The sequence below is a fragment of the Aedes albopictus genome, chromosome 3 (assembly GCF_035046485.1).
Source record: "Aedes albopictus strain Foshan chromosome 3, AalbF5, whole genome shotgun sequence".
NCBI classification, from domain to species: Eukaryota; Metazoa; Arthropoda; class Insecta; order Diptera; family Culicidae; genus Aedes; species Aedes albopictus.
The window spans coordinates 337,228,027-337,253,304 of NC_085138.1; the positions used below are offsets into that span (position 1 = coordinate 337,228,027).

At 39.3% G+C, this 25,278-nt stretch overlaps 2 protein-coding genes across 2 annotated transcripts; one reads left to right on the top strand and one right to left on the bottom strand.

The window, feature by feature from the left end:
• The first annotated feature begins 15,174 nt into the window (after positions 1-15,174).
• Positions 15,175-24,031, top strand: LOC109397419 (NEDD8-conjugating enzyme UBE2F). Its single transcript, XM_019669739.3, has 3 exons — positions 15,175-15,787; positions 23,243-23,404; positions 23,463-24,031. The coding sequence occupies exons 1-3, from the start codon at positions 15,527-15,529 to the stop codon at positions 23,577-23,579; spliced, it is 540 nt and encodes a 179-aa protein (XP_019525284.1). The 5' UTR covers positions 15,175-15,526; the 3' UTR covers positions 23,580-24,031.
• Positions 23,909-24,736, bottom strand: LOC109397420 (galectin-4-like). Its single transcript, XM_019669740.3, has 3 exons — positions 24,586-24,736; positions 24,433-24,518; positions 23,909-24,358 (listed from the first exon to the last, which is right to left on the bottom strand). The coding sequence occupies exons 1-3, from the start codon at positions 24,610-24,612 to the stop codon at positions 24,028-24,030; spliced, it is 444 nt and encodes a 147-aa protein (XP_019525285.3). The 5' UTR covers positions 24,613-24,736; the 3' UTR covers positions 23,909-24,027.
• Between the last annotated feature and the right edge of the window lie 542 nt (positions 24,737-25,278).

Below are 25,278 nucleotides of genomic sequence, written 5' to 3' on the forward strand. Positions count from 1 at the left end.
CTTTTAGGGTTTTATATCAATGAAAACGCTTGTGTATTGATGAAATATGTACATATGTATATGTGTATTCAATTATTTTCTTTTCTACAATATATACATCCTTCTTTTATACATTCTATTGTAACGTTTTTTGAATATTAGATCTTTAGTTTATCTGAAACAAAGTAAACTTTTTTGGATTATCTTTTGAATTCAAAACTTCTTCGCTTCAATTTGATGTTCAGAAATTGGCACAAATGAATGAAATTTTTGTGTACCAGGTATTGTTTTTACGTGACTGTATGTGTATAGTTCTTCAAGTTCATCCGTCATTTTTGCATATTGTTCATTTTAAATAAAGCAGAAATTCAATTTTGTTATATGTATATCTGACTGTTTAACTGCCCAGTCATACAGTTCTCGAGGAGTTGTGATTGTGTTTCCATAATCTCGAGCAAGACTTGCTCGTTTTGCCATTCGCTTGAGAGTACCTCCAACAGCGTCACATGGACCTTTGCCATGTGATGTTGCGAAGAAGTGCCATTCTGCTTCCAATTCATAATTGGACCGAAAACTGCACAAACTGGCAATTTTTTTTTTGTTCTTATAATGAGCTGCTGCTCCATCTGACATGAAAGTAATTTTTGAGAAATCAATCGATTGTTTAATGAAATCCAGCAGTTTTGATATAAATAACTGAACTGCTGTTGTATCGTGTGTAAGTACTTCAGATATTATTATAAAGCTCAAGTTTTCCAACTTATTTTCTTTTCTGTAGTACACTTCAAAGGGGTGAATGGTAGCTTGAGAATTATTCCAATGGTAACCTTGAGCTGAATTTTGAATGATAAATGAATAATTTTCTGAAAAGTCACAAATTGTTAATACTTCACCCTGTTTAAGAGATTCTTTTTTATCCCGCAAAAATGAGGATTGTTCTTTATAAATGAAATCATGAGTTATAAGCTTATCAACTTTTTCTACAAAATACGGAACAAACTCGTCTATAGTCTTAGTAATAGTTTCCAAATTGCATCGATCAGTGGTTAGCCATTGTTGAAATAAAACCGATTCTTTATCATTCGCTTCTAATAATGATGTTAGTTCACAGATTCTAGGCACACAATAATACAATTTCAGCAAACAGAATGCTGTTTTAGGCATTCAGATATCAAAACAAGCTGAGAAACAGGTTCTATTCCAGTTGGGATGTAACGCCAAGAAAAAGAAGGCACCCAATCAAACAAAGTTGTAATGCCCATTGAGTGTTATTAAATGGGTATAAGGATTCTTGATACATCCTGTACGAGTTAATGCGCAACACGCTTAATAAACTAACATGAAAAAGTTTTTGTTAGAAAAACTTTTTTTCCTTAAAAGTGCCCATCTTGTGATGTATGGAGGAAAGTTAGGCAACAATATTGACTTTCTTGGAAAAAAAATTTCAAAACATAAAAAAGTGGGCATTTTCTGTAAATTGACTTTTAATTTTAAAAATATATTTTTTAGCGTGTAAAAATGTATTTAGAATTTTTAAAATATTTTTTCATGAAAGCTTGGACAATTCTCTAAAAGTCCCCCATATAACACTTTTCTATAGGTCTTGTCATTTTTGAGTTACATCGATTTTAAAAAATTCTTCGAAAAAAAGTTAGGCCCTCTTCAAATGTAACTCTTGAAAATTTTCGAAAATTTAAGTATGCAAAGTTGCTTATGAAAACCTAGTCTTTATGCCAACCAAGTTTCATTCGATTCTGAGAGGGTGTTGCCAACCACTGGTCGAGTTGGCGCGAAATTCGTCAAATACCAATTCTAACGCTACACAATGATTCAATTTTGAGAAATGCTGGCAGAAACTCAAATTTTGAGAATCTCTCAAATGGGTTTCAGTGTATTGATCAGTCATCTACAATATCAGAAGCGTTGATTGTCTTTTAAATAAATTGGAAATCATGATTTTGTATCTTTTTACAGCGCTAAATAGGCGCTGATGGAAAAATTCCTGATTTTTTGATAAAGAATACAAGCAAGTTCAACCACTACAAAAGTCTAATAATATAAGTAATTCAATGGCTTCCGGAAGTTTATTTCTAAGTTCTTGTGTATATTAGGCTTCTGCAATGGAAAAAGAGATCAAAATAATACTTTTGGCTTCAAAGTTAACATCACATATTATTAGTACGAGAAATTCTTATATTTTAACTTCAAAAAGTCTTACAAATCGCTCCCAGCTACTCCCCGCGCAGATATTCGGTTCAAATGCTCGTCTAAGTATGCAGAATTGATTAACGAACATTGCAGCTGCCAAGAGCTTCCAAAACATTAGCACCGTAATGATATGTGCTCGGATATGTGTATAGCAAAATTGTATGAAAACAGCAATTTCGTTCAGAATTCGTTCGAAGAAATCGATAAATGATGAAAATGTCATTAATAAGAAATTAAGAGCTCAATAATCTTTCAGTATATTCATTTAGGCTAAAACTAGCAGACTACTAAGATTTGGCAATTTTTGCCACGTATTTTCAAATCTGGACCACTGTGCGCTGTGCTGAAGGATTCACTTTGTGTTTTTATTACACTTGTCCGTAGAGAAGGAAACAAGGCTGAAACATAAAACACGTTTTTCTCAGTTTGCTGTTTTGGAACATGGGACAACTATGCTGCACACGGCAGAATATTAGTATGGCTTAAAATTCCAACCATCAAAACATTAGATGAAACCACTTCTCTTAGTATATCATATTTTTTATGTGAACTTTGGTTCAAATGCACAGATGCTGCGAGTTATATTACATTAACCCTCTAATACCCAACCCCGCCTTTAGACGGGGTATAGTTTGAGCATTTTTGTATTTTTTGTTTCGTGGGAAATCAAAATTTTTATATTTTTGGCTGATATTTAGGACTGTTTTGTATATCTCAAAATGGTTTTTGGTGTATTTGAAAGCGTATTCATATTTTTTAAAAATCATTGAAAAATGTATGTCTTAATCACCTTTTAGAAGTCATTGTTTATTTTGTATTGAATCGCTACAATTCACATATTTTAATTTTTTTCCAAACCATTCTATCCTTGTTTAATAGTTTAAGGGGATCGAATACACTCTAAAATTATGTTCCTTAAAATTACACGGAAATTAAAATTTTATATGAAAAAAAATTAAAATAAATATTTAAAATAAACAATAATCATAAAATCTCAAAATGTTTTCATCCCAAAAAATCCGTACCCCAAATAGGCTTCCAGGAAAAATATAAAAGTGTGGGGATGTTCAAAAATAAAAATTAGAAAAATCAAAAACTGCAATTCACAAAATCGAGAATTATAAAGAATCATCTTCCAAAACATGTTTAAATCGACTTTAGATGACGAAAAATTATATTTAGATCAAAATTAAAAATTTGGGTATTAGAGGGTTAACACAGACAAACAGACGTAATACTCTGATAATTCTCATCGTACATCGATTTAACGATCTTTTTCAAAATTGGGTAGGTGGCCAACTGCCCACCCGTGGCGTTCGCATCGTTTTTGTTCGAGTTTGACGTTTGCTCACTACCGCCACCTAGTTGATGGTCGGCCAAACTTAGTCCTTTTAGCATTGGGCGAATATGTTTCCGTGACTATGATTTGAATCGAAAATTGTTCGAAGTGTTACGTCTGTTTGTCTGTGGGGTTAAGGTGACTTGATGCATCACAGAATTTTCATAGGAATCATTGACTTTTCAATTTGCAATGATTGTTTGCCACGCGTTTTTGAAGTGATAAAAAACGGGCATCTCTGCAGCCACGCAGCAGAAAAAGTAGGGGGATTAGGGGCATAATGGACACCCGGGGCGAAATGGACACCCCTGTTTTTGCCGAAACCGTTAACTTTAATGTAAAACTTTTAATGCATAAGTGTAAAGGAACAAGTCATTGTTCTATTTTTCAAAAGTACCAATTGTATTCCTTCAAAACAACCAAAATATCATTGAAATTGAAATATGTTTTTCATATGGTGGATTTCTTATAATTTCGAAGCAGCAGCACATAAGGTATTACGAGTGTTTGAGTGTGTCCACCATAAAAACAAGTGAATTTGAAATGAATGAAGGATTTTATTTTTGATCAGAATTCACCTAAAATAGCAATTTTAATGTTGTAGTCGATTCGGGGTGAAACGAACACCGGCAATTACGAATGGGTGTACGCGCATTGCATACTGTTAGGCGTTTTAGAGAGTTTGGAAAAAATCAATCCGATTATTTTAGCTTAAAGTTTATTTAATTAACTTTGATGTTATGTAAACTCGTCTAAGATGGAGTATTATATCTGTGGAATTGATCTCCGTAGGCAAATTACTTAACTGGTCGATGTTACCAAAGAATTAGCATAAAATAATCAGGGGTGTCCATTATGCCCCGATGGGTGTCCATTTCGCCCCGTACCTTTCTTGTCAACCCTGAAAAACACACGGTTTTCAATTCATTATTTCTTCGCAATAAAGACATTCTACCTGCTGTAAATGATTGAAAGACGTAGGAAACAAGTTGAAGTTGTAAGTCAACTAATAATAAGTTAGGTTTTACTCTGTTTTACTGGCCTAACGTACTCATTTGCTTAGGGTTTGCATATGGGATAATACATTTTCATACAAATATGCGCTTTGGTGACAGTTTTATCACTTTTAAATTTCGAGCGAGATTGGGTTTCGTGGCCGTGCGGTTAGCGGCGTCAGTCGTCTAGGCGTTTGGTAAGCCTCGGAGTGCGGGTTCGATTCCCGCTTCAGTCGGGTAAAACTTTTCGTCGAACGAAAAACTCCATTGGGCCACTGGGTGTTATGTGTTTTGTCCGTTGTCTCGTGTTTGTAATGTTCAGTCTGTACATTAGCCATTAGGTCGTAAGTTTGCTAAGTAAATCGAAAACCCTCGAATTTTAAATATACTTTTAAATTTTGAAAGAAATTCCAGCAATTATTCTAAGAACTCGGGGCAGAATTCTTCTAAACATCTCCAAAAATCCCCCGGAAATTCCTTCCGGAGTAACTCCCGGAGGAACTCCAAGGTGATGGCAATGAAGAATCATGAAAGTAGAGCCGTCGCATACCTAGTTTTGGCACTATGGTCAAAACTTCCTCGAAGAAAGACATATTTTTGTGGCCACGGGTTGAGAAGGGAGGCCATTGGAGCCTTTGAAGATAGAGCCTTCGCATGCCTACATTTAGCGCTATGGCCAAAACGTCTTCGAAATAGGCTCCTCCAAGATACTTTCCGGTGGCCACTGGTTGATCAGTGGTTGGCCAGAGAAGGACTTTGGACGTGTTTACGGTGACCAGGATGATGGATATGAAAGATCATTAAGATTAAGCTCTAGCATGCCTAGTTTTGGTGCCCTGACTAAAATATCCACGGTGTCAAAATCTCAATTATTATCAAATTTACTTGTACCTCGGATTTTTCTTCGAGTATGATTAGTATTTGGGCTATATTTTCATAATCGGAAGACTAGAAAATAATCTATCGTTGGAAATTTTTCTATACATTTTGTATGGGAGGTTTTTCGGCTCAAAGCTGGATTTTAATATGAAAAATTTCCAAAAACTTTGCTAAATCAAATTTTTTCCGATGAAATGTTTTCAAACGTTCCAATTATAAAATATAGTCGGAAAGCTAAAGAAAGATCCGAGATACATGAAAGTTCGATAATAATCGAAATTTTGACGCAGTGCTATACAGTAGGATGTCCCAAAATTACACATGGTCAAAAAGCTTGGAGGGGGGCTCACCCTGTAAATGATAGGTAAGGGAGTTAGAAACAAACTTTTGCATGACGGTAACTTTCTTTCAGAAATGACGTTTTGAGGTCGCCCCGGTGATTTTTTTGAAAAATGGCCATTTTTCGTAATAAATTTCATACACATATTTTTTATTGTACAAAAATTGGCAATACTCATATTTTTTATATTTTTTACAGTTTGATATAGATCCTTGGCAAACTTAACTAACGACATGTGTAACGTTTTGTCGTTTTTAATCTATTTAAGTAAAACAAAGTTTGAATTCAATTAGAATAAATTGTTATATTTTTTTTAATATTTTGATTTTGATTTTAGAATTTGTTTTTTTTTCATAATTTATTATTAGTTTTCATGATTATTATTTACTCGACTAGAGAAATCGACTTGACTCCATCACTTTAAGTTAGAGTCGGCTGGTGAACAGAAGTGAGCTCCGGCGATCTTCTCCCAGTTTTTAGTTTGAAAAGTTTAATTTTGTGTATTTTTTCGCCAGGGATAGACACTCTGCTTCCTGTGCGCGTCCCAACTAACATTTTCAGCGCTATAAGCTTCAGTCATTTGCTTTCTGTTGTGTAACCATCGAGTAAAAGCAGTCAACGCTGAATAAAAGGAAAGCTAGTCAAATATAAATCATAAGCTAATATACGACTGCAAAACAAGCACCATACAGCTACCAAACTCGGTTTTCAGAAATCCATTGCTTGTCACTGGGGCTGCCTTTACTCCACCCTATTCCAACTCCGGGAGATTTCCCGGAAGTTGTGAAAACCTGAACACATCGAATAGGAGTCCCCACTAACAAAACAGCTACTACTATACAGTACAATTCATTATACTGACAAATCCCCACACCAGCAGCGCTTTAAAGGCCGTTATGCGATTTCATTCAGTGTTGCGAAATGAGCGAGTACTCACACAACTTGTCAAACTCACGAGTGAGTATGAGCAGTACACCTTAAACTCACCGTGAGTATTACTCACATTTGAGTAAGCGCTGTACAACTCACACTCACTCGTGAGTATTGACGTGCATTTACTCACTCACGAGTATACTTTACTCATATTCATAGGTAATCTAAAATTTATCTAAAGGCTTGGAATCCTATCAAACACTAAAATGGTATGTTTTATTGGGGCGAATGTATTGAATCAGAAGACAAGGTTGCTTGTCAATAATTCTTTTGTTATTTTTTTATTCTAGTGAGTTGTAACTTACTGCTAGTTCTAAGCGCTCCGTTAACAGCGGTCCTGAATAGGTCCCCTTTGAGCCCAACAGCTCAACGTGAGGGCTTTTGTTTGAACTTAAACCTCTTGTAGACAGAGATCAATCCCCTGAAATGGCTGTCATCTACATATAACTGGCGTGAAGCCAAAAATTTGGCGCAAGACGTGGTGTTGATTTGAATGGGCGGTTGCATTAAGCTAAAAACAGTGATTTTTTTCTGTTAGTGCAGGCGTGACATTCACATATAATTGAGTTCAGCGTTGCTTTAAATGGACGAAATGTATTTTCATGCTTGTGCGTCTTGTAAATTTAACAAAGAACACTAAACGCATTGAACAAATCGACACTGATTCTTCATTAGGGCCCAACTGACATTTTCGATTTCTCTTCATCGATCCTCTCTTTGTGTTATTACAGAATGTGTATTGAGTTTTCCCAAAAAAAATTTGATTGAAATGTGAAGGAGATGACTTCATCTTGCTGTAGAAACAAAAAGAATAATGATTTTGTTCGCTTTGATCAAGTTATTAGCGAAAGAGAGTGTCGACGAAGAGAAATCGATCAAGTCAGCTAGGCCCTTATGAAAAGTCATTGTCGAAATGTGTAAACGATCGTTTCTCAAATGCACGATAATTTGTATGACGAAGTTTGCTTCCGCACGTAGCAGATTGAAAGGCAGGTTGAAATTTCGTAAACGGCTCATTTACGGGCTCCGTGACACCCCACCAAAGGCGGCGGCTTCAAGAACTAACGCTTTCTTCAGGGGGTTGGCAAAGATAACAATTAAGAAAAAGTAATTTTACGGAATCGTGTGTGTGCTCGATTGGTAGCCGATTTGACAGTTCGATAGCAGCAGACTAGCATTTAATGACCTGCTCTAAAGGCGTATATAGTGCTGAATTAATGCCATTTTAGCTGCTTATTGGTTACCTGGGTGTGATTACTGGCCATGTTACTGGTAATAATTTGCTCGGCAGTTTTTTTTTCTTTATAGGTGCGAGGCTCATATAATTAGGGTGGTCCAACTTTATATGAAAAATAAAAACTAAGACTTGAAAAAGTTCATGAGATTCTTTCAGAATATGTTCCTTTTGTCACCCATAAGTTCCAATAAAGTTTTGTTCCAATTCTATCAAGTCTAAGCAGTTTTTATGAAACATCCAGCAATAGGGCACAAAGTTGTACCTGATTCTAGCAAAAAATTGCTTAAAAATCAACAATTCGTTTTGTTGGTTTTTGCTTTGCTGGGTGCGTTTAGTGTGTGAGTTTCATGTTCGAAAGTGGAGCACTCAAGTAAATTTACAAATTTTTGTATATTTTAAATTACAAACTGATCAAGTATTTAGTATGAGGAAAAACGTTACTTTTCCTTACGGAATAATAGAACATACTATTTTTCCGCGCAGAAAAACTACAGCTCTTTTAGGTTTGCAAGGGAGGCGTTACCAGTGTAAAACTTTTCTCCTTACTTGCCTGCTCAAGTAATTTTGAAGCGAAACCACTAGTTGGCCATTACATGCCCTATCTTTTTGCACAGTAATACAAACTAACCATATGGGAAAAAACGATCAAATGTATGTAGAAAAGAAAAGTTTTAAATGTTTGGACCTAGGAGATGCTGTAATTGACCCTACCATTTTTTATTTGAAGGTAGGAAAATATATGCCAAACATCTTTATTGAATACCGTAAAGTGACCCGACGTATGCGAAAAAAGTTATACCCTTAACAAAGTGTGGCGAAATATAGAAATTTCCTAGTTGATGATATTACTTTGCATGCGTAGGTAAACAATAAGAGGTTTTAGCCTATGGTGCCAAAGCTCTCGAGCAGATCCCCCTTTCCTCGAAAACTGTGTCTAGTATATAAATAATCACCATTGCAGTACAGAACAAACGAAAACATCATTTCAAACCAACAAAAATAACTTACTCGCTAAACTCACCGTGAGTAAAATGAGTAACTCACGCGTGAGTAATGACGTCATACTCTCGCGTGAGTATTACTCACTTGTGAGTAATACTCACGCGAGAGTATGACGTCATTACTCACGCGTGAGTATACTCATACGCGAGTAACTCACAGCGTGAGCATTACTCACAAATGAGTAAGGTGAGTGAGTATTTTTTACTCGTGAGCATGAGTTTCGCAACACTGATTTCATTACGGCTAGAAGCTGTAATAAAGAAACTGTTGGTTTACCAACACGGCTTGCCGGATATAAACATTATTGTCAAAACAAACCTTAAGCGGGATATACAGCTACTACACAAGTTCTTTACAGCTATCCATGTATGCGCTGTGAAATTATTTGGGTTGCTTTTATTGCACTTTAATTCAATGCCGGAAGATTTTCCGGAAGATGTGCAAATCGAGTAAGAGTCCCAGCCACTACAACAGCTGCTTTTATACAGTACGTTTTGTAATGTTGCCAAAACACAAAACAACAGCGCTTCGTAGCCGTTAAAAGAACACTCTTTCAGCTAGAAGCTGTGAAGAAGAATCTGTTGGCGCAACCACACAGCTTGTTCAATGTAAACATTATTGCGTTTGACGTTTCACAAGCTTTTCCAGCAAGATGAAGTTGAGTAAGGTTTCTTGTGGCACAATTATGAAGCCTTGTCTGGAGTAAAACAAAACGGGCTATTTTCTATGTTATTTATATATAGCAGTGTGGCAGCGAGGACATCATCGGGACCAGCGGATACGGAGGTCGGGAGTTCGATTCCAAGTAGCGGCAAGTACTTTAATCATTCAATTTTAAAAGTGATAATTCCAGTTCCACATGTATTGCGTCACGGTATCCGTAACCTAATTATATTTAATCGTTTAATTTGGGGATGCCGTAAAACTATTATTTAACAACTGCGAAAAGGCTGAAAAAGCGCCTTCTCAAGATGTTATTCAGTTAGTGGTTACATAGGAGCCGAGAAAAAAGCTATGACTAGGTGGCATAGAAGCTGATCGCACAGCATGTACAAGCTGATTAAGTTCGCCAGATTCATTGGTATAGGGCTTGCATAAAAGCTTCCGTCCATATGTACAACACAGTAACTCAGCGTCAAGCCGTATTAAGGACGCTTTGTTGACGTTTACATTCACAATAAATGTTAGTTGGGGTATTTGTTGTTTTCAAAGCGTCCAAGAGGTGCTTTTTATTTTGGGCTCTAAGCCTAGTGCTCGTCCTCCCGCCAGTTACTGACAGTTAAACGGACTCAAGGGGATACTTCCGGCCTACCTGCGTGCAGTTTAGGCACGATAAGGCAGAGTACCGGGTCGCCGACACCCCTCTGCACCTATAATTTGGCGAACATTAAGGACAGCAAACCTACGTCGACGATTGGCCACGATAAGGCACCGACAACGAAGAAAACCTGCGCAGGTACGTTTTTGAGTTCATGGCCATGATCGATCATACACACACACACACACACACTCACACACACACACACACACACACACACACACACACACACACACACACACACACACACACACACACACACACACACACACACACACACACACACACACACACACACACACACACACACACACACACACACACACACACACACACACACACACACACACACACACACACACACACACACACACACACACACACACACACACACACACACACACACACACACACACACACACACACACACACACACACACATACACACACTTCACGAGCCTTTGTGAAAATAATATACATTTCAAACGAATTCTTTTAATTTGGTTTAATTTGTTTTAATAAATTCACTTCTGCGACCTCTATCTGTTCTTGTTTTTTCATTCAGTTTTATGATCTTTTTGAGTAGATTTCCGTCATTGATACAGTTTGAATGTTTGTGTATAAGTTCTAGTAGGTACGTTTGGAGATTTCAGTCGAGCCACGGCCGTTCGAGAAAGCCCTTGAGAGTAGAGTCGTCTAATTAGTCGGGCAAATCAAAAGTGAACCGGTGGTCTCTCATACGCGAGTGTGGCGCAAAAGCCACCAAGTTTGTAGGTCCACTCGAGAAAATTCGGCAAACAGTTGCATTGGCGCCCAACGTCAAAAACTATGAATTTTCTAACTAAAATAGAAAATAGTTTGTTTGTTTGAGTTTTTGATAATCTGTTCGAAATAAACATAACTTTTTTTGGAGATACTTTGAAAATCTTTTAAATAAAGAATGGCAGTTCTGATTTTCAAAAAATATTCGTTTAACTTGGACCTTTATCTCAAAGATTGTACATATGTTTTTAAAATTTTGGACATCTCCTAAAAATTTAAAATTGCGAGAACTGTGGGAAAATATTCAATTTTTTCTCTTATTTTTGCGCAAATATATTCTTTTCCTGAATGCTCATGATATAGGAAAATTATTTTTATCAAGAAAAATTCCCTCCGCAGTTTAGGGCAATTCTTAAAAATGGAAAAAATACCATTTTCGAGAAACTTCTTTTCTAAGAACGATTACGCAAATAAAAAATACATAAAGTTGAAAATTTGCATTTTTTTTTTTCAATTGGGTATGTATTTAAATCTATTGAAGAGGTAGTTTTACCAGAGAACGGAATTTTAAAACACTCTATTTAAAACAGAGTGTCAAAGTTCAACCAAAAAGTAGGTGTTTTTTGGGAAAGACCATATTTCAGGAGGTTTTTCTATCCAAAATAAGAATTTTTAAAGTCGGTATTGAGTGATATGTTATGTGTACATAACTGCTAGTAATAATCATTATTTTCCAGATTTTTCCGCGTACAATTTTTTTTTCGCTACAAATTATTGAAACGTTAAAAAAATTAAAAAAAAAAATGCAGTTTGTAAAGATTGTTATTTTGTGTGGTATACTCATTAGCGTGGGACACAAAAAGACATTTTACTCCTGTACACTCTTTGAGTTCCATTTTGGCCCCATATCAACTGTGAAAAATTTCAGCTCGATCGGAGAAACTATATTTTAGCACCAGCCGTTTTAAGTTTTCATACGATTTACTATGGGGAAAATCCGTGGGAAAATCACTTTTTCAAAAAAAATCGCCACAGGTTGCCCCTTAACTCCTAAAAATATATCGATGAATGATTTCTGATGGAAATTTTGCGAGGAACAAACCCTCTGAAGACCGCAATGCGATCTAAGGCACGTGGAAAAAGTTATTGACTGAAAACCGAATGGCATGCCACGCTGTTTAACATGTAAGGAATAACAATAAATAATAAAATGTCGTCATTTTATCAATCGGGTAAGGCTTAATAACTTTTTCCACGAATGTCGCATCGCTTTGCGGTCTTCGGAGGTCTGATTTCTCGTGAAGTTATCTACAGAAATCATTCAACGATTTATTTTTAGGGATCAATGGGTGACCTCACGCGATTTTTCTTTGAAGAGTAAATTTTTCCCCATAATAAATCGTATGAAAAACTAAGAATGGCGGGTGCTAAAATATAGTTTCTTCGATCGATCTGAAATTTTGCACAGTTCATATGGGACCAAAATGGAACTCAAAAAGTATACAGGAGTTGGTGTTTTTCCATTTTTTATATTTTCCCATATAAACCGTGTACCAGGCTAATGAGCATACAGGGTGTTAGGTTCCTGAGTGCAAAGTTTTTAAAGGGTGATAGAGGACCATAAATAGTGAAAAAAAATTGTTCTACGCATATTGTCAAATCTCAACCGTTGCGTAGTTATTGAACTTTCCATGTTTTTGACTATTATTGCCTTAATTGGCTATAACTTGAAAATGGTCAAACTTATCGCTGTTTTTTTTACTCTTATTCGTAAGATTATTGAATTTTCTATCGCGAAGCATCGTTGGCAGGAAGCTTTATTAGTATGGTATCGGTACATGCGAATGTTGCTTCTGTGTGCGTGTCGAGCGTTCGTGCCGTAGCTTCGCAAACCAACCTATTCGGTATGGTTCGGCTGTTCGGGCGAGCGTGTGGCGGCACAGTCAGATGTGTGCAAAATCGTTTGTGATTTACATCATGTTCGTTTTGCCACCTCTTTGCTGCTGGTCATCGCTGATCAGTGCACAGTTCAATCGCACGCGATAAATATACAGTTGATGAGCTGTGATGAGCACTAGTGAGGTGATAATTTGCATCATTGTTGTCAATTATCTTAAAAAAAATGCGTGATAAATAAAATCTTTTAGGCAAGGCTGTGGCCTCTGTTCCACTCCACAATTCGTTCTTTGACATCAAACTTCTATTTTTTATCGTTTTCTTCCAATTTAAATTCAAACATCGCATTCATGGGCGAAACTACGGATTCTTGCCAGGGGGTGCACTTCAAACAAATATTCATTAGTTCATCCATTCATCATTCATCGCCCCATATCTTATAGCAATAGAATTCTGCAAGCTGACGTCACGAATGAACGTTCGGTTCATTCTCGTTCGTCCCTTCCTTTTCCCTCTCACGCGAATTTTGACATTTTCCGGTGGTTTGTTTTGATTCCCATTCGTTGCCGTTCTTTTCTCTCTCGGAGAGAAAATTGAGGTTAAATTTCGATGCATAATTCTATGCATTCAAATTCTAGAGGGTGCCTGGCACCCCCGGCACCCTAGTAGTTTCGTCTATGATCGCATTTCAGGTCATAAATTTGCAACTGTCAAGGTAAGCACTTTTTTGCGCACTGCGCCGCACATTTAAATCTAAATTGCAAGAAAACGATTAGAGCTAGAAGTTTGTAGTCAAAGAACGAATTGTAGAGTGGAACAACTTTGCTTAAGAAAGAATTTAAATTTAACAGCGCATTTTTCAAAGATAATTGACAAAAACAAATTAAAACACACTACATTTGAGCTATTTGCTCTAGAAAACGTCAACTTCAACAAATTTAACTAAACCAATCGCTTCAAAGATGCCATTATAGAAAATTCAGTAATCTTTTCGAATAAGGGTGAAAAAACTGCGATAAGTTTGACCATTTTCAAGTTATAGCCAGTTGTGGCAATAATAGTCAAAAACATGGAAAGTTCAATAACTACGTAACGGTTGAGATTTGACCGTATGCGTAGAATAAATTATTTCGCCAATTATGGTCCTCTATCACTCTTTTAAAAGTTTGCACTCACGAACGTCACATCCTGTATTCATTATTTTCTTGGTCAAAATCATTTTTCTATTAATTTTATGATCTGGCACAGTGTGCACTAGTATGGGACACGCTTGTATGAAAAAAAAACCTCGCTCCAGTCGACTTTTTAGATCCCATTTAGGTCCTATATGAACTGTACAAAATTTCAGCGCAATCGGAGAAACTATAATTTAGCGCAAGCGGTTCAAAGTTTGCATAGGATTTACTATGGGAAAAGTTACACTTTCAAACAAAAAATCCCAGAGGACGCCCTTTGCCTTCTTAATTCAAATCGATCAACGCTTCTTGTAGAAAAATCATTTATGAAACTTTTCTTCGAAGACCACAAAACGGTTCGATGCTTGTGGAAAAAGTTATTGATTTATTACCGATTAGTGATCCAACGAACGGCTTTTTGTTTTGTTTTATCAGCAGCACTGCTGCTGCCGTTGTTGCATGGGGTGGTGGGAGGCATCACCACCCCCAGAAACAGCAGCAGCCAAGGCAGCAGTTACAGTGCTGCTGATAAAACAAAACAAAGAGCCGTTCGTTGGATGACTAATCGGTAATAAATCAATAACTTTTTCCACAAGCATCCGATTGTTTTGCGGTCTTCAAAGGAAAGTTTCATAAATGATTTTTCTACAAGAAGCATTGATCGATTTGAATTAAGGAGACAAGGGGCGACATCTGGGATTTTTTATCTGAAAGTGTAACTTTTCCCATAGTAAATCATATGAAAACTTTGAACCGCTTGCGCTAAATTATAGTTTCACCGATTGCGCTGAAATTTTGCACAGTTCATATGGGACCTAAGTGGAATCAAAAAAGTCGACTGGAGCGAGAATTTGATGTTTGTCCCATACTAGTGTGCACTGTCTGAGCGTTAAACACTTGTAAGGTTCATAAAGTTCGTAACGCTTGTCGGCTATCGCTGATTTTCCCTGAGTGCACTAATACAACTTTGACAAGAGGTGGAAAATGATAAACAAAAAAACGGCGCCTGCTAAATGTCATGTGTAATTTTTATCAGAAGATTTTATTAGTATTAGTTCAATCACTCGTTGAATGCCGAATGCCCGCGCGGATCTGATCTGATCTGACAGTTGGGCGTTACGTTTGAGATGCAACTGAAAGCCAGCTGTACAAACGTAAACATTAGAAGTCGAAATCGCACGCAAAATTAGTCACAAAAATTAAAATTCGTCGAATTTTAGCGTAAATTTCATAGTTTTCAGCCGTACTTATCGTCCGTTCAGTGTAATCGTGTCCGAAAATGGTGCATTATTGAAAAATTTCTCTGTGGGGAAGAAAAATCCACACTGCAGCCGGAGAGTGAGCTGCATCTGGCTGCCCCAAGCCTTTCCGGATTACCGAAAGAGATCTCCCGCAAACGAGGTGGACGCAAGTGGAAATTCAAGCAATACCCCGCATTGATTTGCCTCTAGACCACCACGAAAATGATTACCCTGACGCGAAAGAAAAAGGAATCCAACAGCAGCTCGATAGCGGACTCGACCAAGCGCATTTCGATACGGGAGTTTCTGCTGGTGAAGGAAGTGCAGGAATTGGAGCAGAACCTACAGAGCACCTGTAAGATTAGTTTTCAGGATCCGAACGTGCTAAGTGATTTCACGCTGGTCATTACACCGAACGAAGGGTTCTGGCAGGGCGGCCGGTTCAAGTTCAGTATTCATGTGCCCGAAGAGTATAATATGGCGGTGAGTAGGGAGCTAATAGGGAGAACTCTGGGTTGAAGGAACTTTGTGACTGATAAGAAATGGCTTTACTGTTTGATCGGAGAATGCGGAAATTCTTTGTCTTGATTATTTGCATATTATGCCTTTTGTTCAACTATGGTTTGATCTTTACTGAATCACTACTATTTGATTATTTGACCATTGACCATTGACCATTCGTTATTATCTGCAAGAAAAGAACTCCACAAGGATATTTTTATGTTTTGCTATAACTCAGTCAATTTTGAACCATTTCAAGTTCTTGAGGTTTTATGCTAACGCAAGCCTGACTTCGACAAGATAACACATAGTTCTTACAAAAAATTGAAAGGATATTGTTATGGATTAAGGTACACCGGGGCAAGTTGAAACGGGTGGGGCAAGAAACGCGAAGTTTTGGAATAGATTTCAATAGGTACAATTTGGAAATTTATCCTTCTTTAAAAGCTTGTTTGAATAAAAAAATATGTTTTGTGGCAATCAAATTGTTTGCCATCATTAGAAAACATAATGTTAACCCGCTGTTTCATCTTGCCCCAGTGTACCTAATGCATTCGGAAAATACTGACCCGATCAGCGTGAAATTTAGTTTGTGGGTACTTTTAGAGCCGGGGAAGGTTCATAGCTCGGTGTGAGACCCCTCCCACCCCTTCAAAGGGGGGCTCCCATATACATGGATTTGCGGGGAACGTCCCTAGGGAGCTGTGCTTAAAAAAACACCGTTGGCAGGCATTACGACGTTTGCCGGGACAGCTAATAAATTATAATGAGACAAGCGGTTAATGACGACCTCACGGTACATGGCGATGTACGCATCCATTCTCCCATGCGTTTAATTGTGCAGCTTTTCTAACGTTCTTAGGCATAGCATTCTCCTAATCCGTGTTATGGTCGAAATGCGTAGTGTATACTGCCACACTGGATTCACTACAGTTCGTTTATTTTCGACTGTTTGTTTAGGTTCACAAAGGCGAATTTTAAATTTTCTGCTAGTTTGTCCAATGTACACCACAAAGCAGGTCTGACAAGCATGTTTGGTAGATCCAAGATTTTTATTAATTTCACTTCACAAAATCCTCTCTTTTTATAGAAATGTTATACAAACGGTGTGTCATTGAATGAAACGCTGCAAACAGCTATCCGTTCTCAATTATTTCTCCGAGAGCAAGGCGTTTCACGACGTGTTTATAGTCCGAGTTGTTGGAATCTACCTTCGTGTTAAAGTCGCCCATGTGGATGTGAATCTTGATGTTACCTTTTGTAATCTTTTCCACGATAATACAGCCAGACTGCAGGTTCTTGTCTTCCATTTCGGCAGCATCGCAACATTGAACCAAGACAAGCTTTCGAACCTGTGTTCTGATTCTGGCCACAATTATCCTCCAAATTATCGGTTCCCACTCCACGAGCGCAGCGTGGTCGTGAGCGTTGAGCACGTAATCAACTCAACGGTGACGATGAACGTTTTTGCCTCGTAGGCCAGAATTTGACCCGATGCCAATCTGCGTACTCCAAAGGTCGACGAAGCTTCAGACGACATACCTCGATGGCTAGTTATGCCAGTTTACCCTGTTGGGTTGTGTTGTGTTCGGTCAGGCTAAGGCCGGGGTGGCCTCTGCTGTACATAGTAGCCGCCTCCATTCCACTCGGTCCATGGCTGTTTGTCTCCAGTTCCGCACACTGCGTAGGGTCCGCAGATCGTCCTCCACTTGGTCGACCCACCTAGCTCGCTGCGCTCCACGTCTTCTTGTACCGGTCGGATGACTCTCGAGAACCATTTTAGTCGAGTTGCTATCCGACATCCTGATGACGTGACCCGCCCACCGTAGCCTCCCGATTTTCGCGGTATGGACGATGGTTGGTTCTCCCAGCAGCTGATGCAGCTCGTGGTTCATTCGCCTTCTCCAAGTCCCGTCTTCCATCTGCACTCCGCCGTAGATGGTACGCAACACCTTCCGTTCGAAAACTCGCAAGGGCGCGTTGGTCCTCTGCACGTAGGGTCCATGTTTCGTGCCCATAGATGACGACCGGTCTAATCAGCGTTTTGTAGATGGTTAACTTCGTGTTACGGCGAACTTTATTCGATTGTAGAGCTCTGCGGAGTCCAAAGTAAGAACGATTTCCTGCCACAATGCGCCTCTGAATTTCTCTGCTGGTGTCGTTTTCGGCGGCCACCAGTGAGCCCAAGTACACGAATTCTTCAACCGCCTCGATTTCATCACCGTCGATATGAATTCGGGGTGGCGGGCGCGATGATTCCTCCCTGTAGCCCTTTGCCATCATGTACTTTGGAGCGGACCTGGTGTGATGGTTAGAACACTTGACTATCACGCCGAGGACCTGGGATCGAATCCCACTCCCGACAAACTCGCAAAATGTGAGTTCTTCCTTCGGAAGGGAAGTAAAACGTGGGTCCCGAGATGACCTAGCTTAGGGCTAAAAATCTCGTGAATACAGATAGAAAAAAAAATCATGTACTTTGTCTTCGACACATTAATGACTAATCCGATTCGCCTGGCTTCACTCTTTAGTCGGATGTACGTTTCCGCCATCGTCTCAAATTTACGAGCAATAATCTTTAAAAAAAAAAATCTCTCGCTCTCCTAATTACACCTTCTAAAGCAATGTTGAACAGCAAGCACGAAAGACCATCACCTTGCCGTAACCCTCTGCGAGATTCGAAGGGACTCGAGAGTGTGCCTGATACTCGAACTACGCACATCACCTTGATCAATCGTATCAGTTTATCCGGGAATCCGTATTCAAGAGAGTTTAAGAGGGCTTTTTAGGCCTCAGGTGAATTTCACGAAGGTTTCATGGGGGTTTTAGAGAAGTTTTAATTGGCGTTTGAGGATGTTTCAGAGTGGTTTAAGGGGACTTCAGTAGCTCTCACGTGAATTTCACGTAGGTTTCATGAGGTTTCAAAAAGCGTCTCGGAGCGTGGAACGATTTTCGCGAAGTCCGTTCAGCGGTTTGGTTTCGCTGATGATATTGATATTATAGCTCGTAAATTTGAAAAGATGGTGGATACGTACATCCGACTAAAGAGTGAAACCAGGCGAATCGGATTAGGCATTAATGTGTCGAAGACAAAGTACATGATGGCAAAGGGCTCCAGGGAGGAATCACCGCGCCCGCCACCCAGAATTTCTATCGACGGTGATGAAATTGAGGCGGTTGAAGAATACGTGTACTTGGGCTCACTGGTGACCGCCGACAACGACACCAGCAGAGAAATTCAGAGGCGCATTGTGGCAGAAAATCGAGCTTACTTTGGACTCCACAGAACTCTACGATCGAATATAGTTTGCCGTCATACTAATTGAACTATCTACAAAACGCTGATTAGACCGGTAGTCCTCTATGGGCACGAAGCATGGACTCTACATGCAGAGGACCAATGGACCTTGACGTTTTCGAACGGAAGGTGCTATGCGTACCATCTTTGGCGGAGTGCAGATGGAAGACGGACTTTAGAGGGCGAATGAACCACAGCTGCTGAGAGAACCAGCCATCGTTCACACCGCGAAAATCGGGAGGCTGCGGTGGCCGGGCCACGTCATCAGGATGTTGTATAGCAACCCGACTAAAATGGTTCTCGAGAGTCATCCGAACGATACAAGAAGACGTGGTGCACAGCGGGCTAGATGGGTCGATCAAGTGGAGGATGATCTGCGGAACCATCGCGGAGTGCGGAACTGGAGACAAACAGCCATGGACCGAGTGGAATGGAGGCGGCTACTATGTACAGCAGAGGCCGCTTAGGCCTTAGTCTGACCGATAAGGTAAGGTAAAGCTCAAAGCGTTTCAAGGCGTTTCAGGAGGTTTCAAGTTGTACAGTATGCGGCAGGAAAAAATGCGAAAGTGTTTTTCAACTTCAAACCTCGTTTTCGTCCATTTGACGTTAACCAATCTATGTTTCAACGTTCCATGATCTCTAATAGGCTAGTTTTCTGAAAAGTTAAATAAAAATTTTCCCATTTTGGTCACTAACCTTTACACAGGGGCCTGAAGCTGAAGACTATCAGAATTTTCAAACCGCAGAAAAGTAGGGGTCAAGCATGGGAAAACTCATTCGCTCACCCGAATGCCGGTGATGCAAAATAGCAAAAAGAACGCCAACAACCCAATGCTGAGTGAGAACACGGCGCACTAGAAACGAACGCAGCACGAACGGCTCGCCACCGACGCCACCGAAGCGAATCAGGAGAGAAACAAATAGAGTGCGAAATAAATCAGCTAGCATCGGTGTATACGACAAGAACGTTCGCTCTCTCAACTACCGAGTGGCATTCAGCTGATTGAATCAAAACGCACTCACTGATTCAATTCCCAGTACTGAATGCTTCCACTGAACGCCAAATGAACGTTCCAAAATGAATGCTCTCGCACCCGACTCAGAACGCAAACATTCGTTCAATCTTGGTTCGTTCGCCTTCGGCACTCAGATTCGGTAGCGATTCATTCGGCCATCGTTGCTTGCGTCGCTCGGTGCTCGGCGATTGGAAAGAATAGGCAATGAAAGTGGAAAGATTTTACTTGGCACACTCGCATCAGATTGTGCGTGGATGTGAGTGAGGGATACGCAATAAATTAATGATTTTTTCCCATCCTTGGTAGGGATAGGCGGGGCATAATGAGCAGGTGGGGCATAATGAGCACCTTGTATTTTCATGGTAAATTTCCAGATTTTCAAAACAAATTGCTCGATTGTAGTTTAATTACCTCAAATCCAATGAATTGATGACGAAACATTTGTCAAAAAAGCCATTTGCTTTGAAAAAATAGTCAAGATGCGTGAAGTGGTCATGTACTGGGAAAATATTATAAGTATCAGCTGACCTAAAATAAGGTTTTGGCATCGAAATGAAAACGTAATGGGTATCTATCGAATTTCTTGATATTTACTGGATCAATGAAATGTATTTGAAACACCTTCAAAATATTTGTATAATTATTTTGTTAAAAAAATATACTTTAAAAAGTTGATAGTAGGGTGGGGCAAAATGAGCAACTGATGGAAAAAAGATGAAATATTTTAACATTTTATACAAACGATTTTCACTTTTGGGTTTCTCTGTTACGATGCATATAGTAAGGTTTTATCATTATTTTCAATTTATTAGCTTTAAAAAAAAAATCAGTATCTGTAAATCATCACCGTTGAAAAATGCCTTATTACTATACTCCATAGAACCCCACAGTTCCCTACACATTAAACCCCATGATCCCCTCCAATTATCATTGGTTGTTGCCGGTATGCTTTATCATTGACAAGAACAGTCAGTTAGCATTTGGTTGTGTACAAAACAAGAATTGACCATCTTGCCCCACCTAGGGTGCTCATTATGCCCCACCCCTAAAACGCAATCCACGATTTTATACGTTTTTAAAAACATTAAATTTTGCAACATTTAAAACTATATTCGAAATTTCAACGATTAATTTTTGTAAGTTAAGGTTCAAATGAGGATTATACGTCAAAATTACACATTGATTGCGCTTAATTTACTGGATTTGGTGGCAAAATGCTTAAGCTGCTCATTATGCCCCGCCTACCCCTACACAGGTAGCTAAATTTCGTATCTGATAAAACAAAATGTTTAATTTCTCTACAGTATCATCAAATATATGTACTTATTTCATCTAGTATGTGTAACTACATGGCTCTGGATCAGTGTGGTCTGGTTGTTCATCAAATTTAAGGTTATTTTGTTACTGTTATAGTCATTTTGTTTAATGACCATTGGGCGCGCAATTGATTGATACCCGCTTATTAGGCTTACATTATCACATGTTAAACAGAAAATATGTTCATTTTTATTTTTCAGTGCTAGAATATACAAATTGACTGATACACTGTCATGAAAAAATAGTCATATATATACCATATTTAGCGTGTAATAGTGCCTTGAACTTTTCGCAGTTTTTTCCTGCCGCACCCTGTATTTAACGTGGGGCTTCAGAGGCACTCGGGTGAATTTCACACGGGTTTGATTGGGGTATTGGAGCCGTTTCAAAGCGTTTCAGGAGGATTCAGGGGGCTTAAGGGTGCCTCAGAGGCTTGCAGGTTGAATCCACGGAGGTATCGTAGATGTTTCAGAAGCGTTGCAATGCGTTTCAAGGCGTTAGAGAAGACTGCAGAGAGTTTGAGGGCCCATATAGCCGAGGCGGTAAACGCACGGGTATTCAGCATGACCATGCTGAGGGTGACGGGTTCGATTCCCGGTCGGTCCAGGATCTTTTCGTAAAGGAAATTTCCTTGACTTCCTTGGGCATAGAGTATCTTCGTGCCTGCCACACGATATACACATGCAAAATGGTCATTGGCAGAGGAAGCTCTCAGTTAAAAACTGTGGAAGTGCTCATTAAACACTGCTGAGAAGCAGGCTTTGTCCCAGTGAGGACGTTACGCCAAGAAGAGGAGAGGAAGGCTATAGTTCAATATAATTGGTTATGCAATTTAAGAAAAAATAGAACCCCTCACGAGAAAAATGCAAAAAAAAAGTTTTCTATATAAATTCCTATACAAACTTCAAACGAGTTTAGCACCGCCCAAATGTTGACGGATTGAGATGAAAATTTGACCAGAGCATCGTGGCGTCATGCAGAACAAAATAAGAAGGGGTCCCATCGAACTTTTTGACATGTGGTATTTATATGTACACATCAATTAGGTAGACACTACAGTTTCAAAGGATTTCAGAGCGTTTGAGGAGTTTTTAGAGGGGGTTTAGGGCGCTTCAAAAGCTCTCAGGTGAATTTCACGGAGGTGTCATAGGGTTTTGAAAGGCACCTCAAAGCGTTTCAGGAGGTTTCAACTTGGGGCTTCAGAAGCATTCGGGTAAACTTCACGCAGGTTTCATGGGGGTACAGCGGCCGTTCGCTCGTTGCAACGCTTTTTAGTTGCAAGTCCGCTTATTCCAAATTTGATAAGCGTTTGCAATTAAAAAGCAATCAAGTGTCAAATTTGTGCTGTCAATCTTGCTGGCAGTGCATTTTAATGCATTTTAGGGCCGATTTCTTCACCCTGGCTTAAGCGTTAAACCAGGTTTAACTATATGGGTAAGCCTGGCTTACCGGTTAAGCCGAGTGGTGGGATAAAATGAGTTTTAAGGTGTTGCAGGAGGTTCCGACGGGGCTTAAGGGAGCTTCAGAAGCAATCAGGTGAATTTCACAGTCATTTTATAGGGAATTAAGAGGTTTTTCAAAGCGATTGAAGTGGTTTCATGGAGTTACTCAAACAGAAAATGAACTCTCCACTTGACTGCACATGGTTGCATGAGGCTATGCAAACATGAATTCCATTAGTATTATTTCAATAGACCACTGATTACGCTTGTAGATCGTAACATAACAAGCGTATATTGTTAATCAGTTCCCCAGTTATAACAGTAGCTTGATAAGACGTTTTGTTTTTATTTTTCTTCATTTCAGCCCCCGAAGGTGAAATGTCTGACCAAGCTGTGGCACCCGAACATTTCTGTCGAGGGGGACATCTGCCTATCGCTGCTCAGGCTGAACTCGATAGACGGCCTTGGGTGGGCCCCAACACGTCGGTTAAAGGACGTCATCTGGGGCCTCAATTCACTATTCACTGTAAGTTTTTAAAACTAAGTTGAAGTTGATCGAGTTACGAATTCGAGTTTTCTTCCAGGACCTGCTTAATTTCGACGACCCGCTCAACATCGAAGCAGCGGAACAGTACTCCAAGGACAAGGACAAATTCCAGGCCAAGGTGCGGGAGTATGTGTCGGCGTACGCGCGGAGATAATCCTGTACTAGTGGGGGAGTGGGCGAGTGAGAGATTCCAGGACGAGTGTGTGATAACAAAGCAACATTATAGGCGACAAAAAACAGGAGAATTGAACGCGACAGTAACCATTAGGGACAGCCACCAGCAGAAACAGTCAAATTCTATCTTTGTCTTCGATTTTATTATTTAGTGAAAAACAAACAATAGAAATCTGCGTCTCGTACAGTTTTTTTTAGTAAATTTTATGCGTTTATTTAGAGCCAGACAGTACAAGCTACTGACGATTGATATTTTTTTATTTCATTTAGGCCTGTCAAATGAACAATTTTAGCAGAAGTCATTTCCAATTGTGTTTAGCATGTTTTATTTTCATATTGTAATTACGTATACTCATTCTAGCGATCTAACTTAATCAAGAAGAAACTGATAATAGAGTAATAATAGCTGTAATAAACTATTTCAAAGATCAATCATCCGCAACGATGGTAATCGATTCTATCACAGCACCCTCGCCGACATGAACAAATCGCGCCTGATCGATCGGCAGACGGTGTTTAAATTTGGCAAACTTCTTCCCATCGATTTTGAGCGTGTAGTAAGATTGCTTCACCCTGATTTGTAACTGGAACGTTTCCCCCACTCGGATGGGACACTTTCCGTCCCGTTCCTCCTCCTGCCAGGCCCCATCGACGAAGCTATTTCGAACGACCTTCTTATCGCCCGGCCGGATACTGATATGCAGTGGTGTGTCATCGCGAGGCTTCACAGCCGCGCCCGATTGGAGATTAATATTGAACCTGCGATGGATGGATGGGTACACGGTTTCAGCGGACCATAATTTTCAAGGTAAGGGTGAATCACTTTTACTCACATTTCATCACCGATAATTTGACCCACAATCAAGACACTTTGGCCAACGGATAGACCTCCGGGAATTTCGCCCAGGAAGGGGGTGGACTGTTTGAAAGTTAGTAAAATACATTAAACTGCAATTAAAGTAGGTAATTGTTGAAGTGCAAATTACCGGATTGAATACTGGTAGCGTCGCCATCGTTTCGATAACTGGGACTCCTTCAACTGTTCGACTCAATGATTGCTTACCCAATAAATGAAAGTAAACACAATTGCCAGTTTTGCCCGCTTATCTTTGATGAATAGGGGAAATTCAAGACACATCATATCAGTCGATAAGAGTGATTCGCTGACTAATGCATTTTACAGAGAATTTTATGATGCAGCTTTTACTGCTTTCGGAAGTAAAACAACTTTCTCTATTATTTACCGGCTTGCCACAGTCTTGATCAACCAGTACCAATGCATAAAAGAAGCTAAGTAAGGCCAAAAAACACAGGGTCAAATATTTCATTAGGAAAGAGCTCAAGAAACAACATCACTTTGACACTCATGAAAATTCGATCGAGTCAAACAAGATGATTGAGCGTTGGTTCAGGTATCAGTAGGTCAGCTCCAGAGGCACGTTCTCCTTCATTTGGGAAATTTGTGCTATCATCGCCATGAACACGAGCCTATTCATCATTTACCTGAAGGAGAAGGGAAGGAAAAAATGATGGAAAAGGGAAAATGACAGGTACGGGAATAGGATCGTCTTGTCTACACGCATAAGCGTACCACAATGGTTTCAAACAGCGCCCTGAAAAGGGCACTGTGGTACCTAACGCATAAAAAGCGTAAAAAGGCCTATAGCTCTTTACCACAG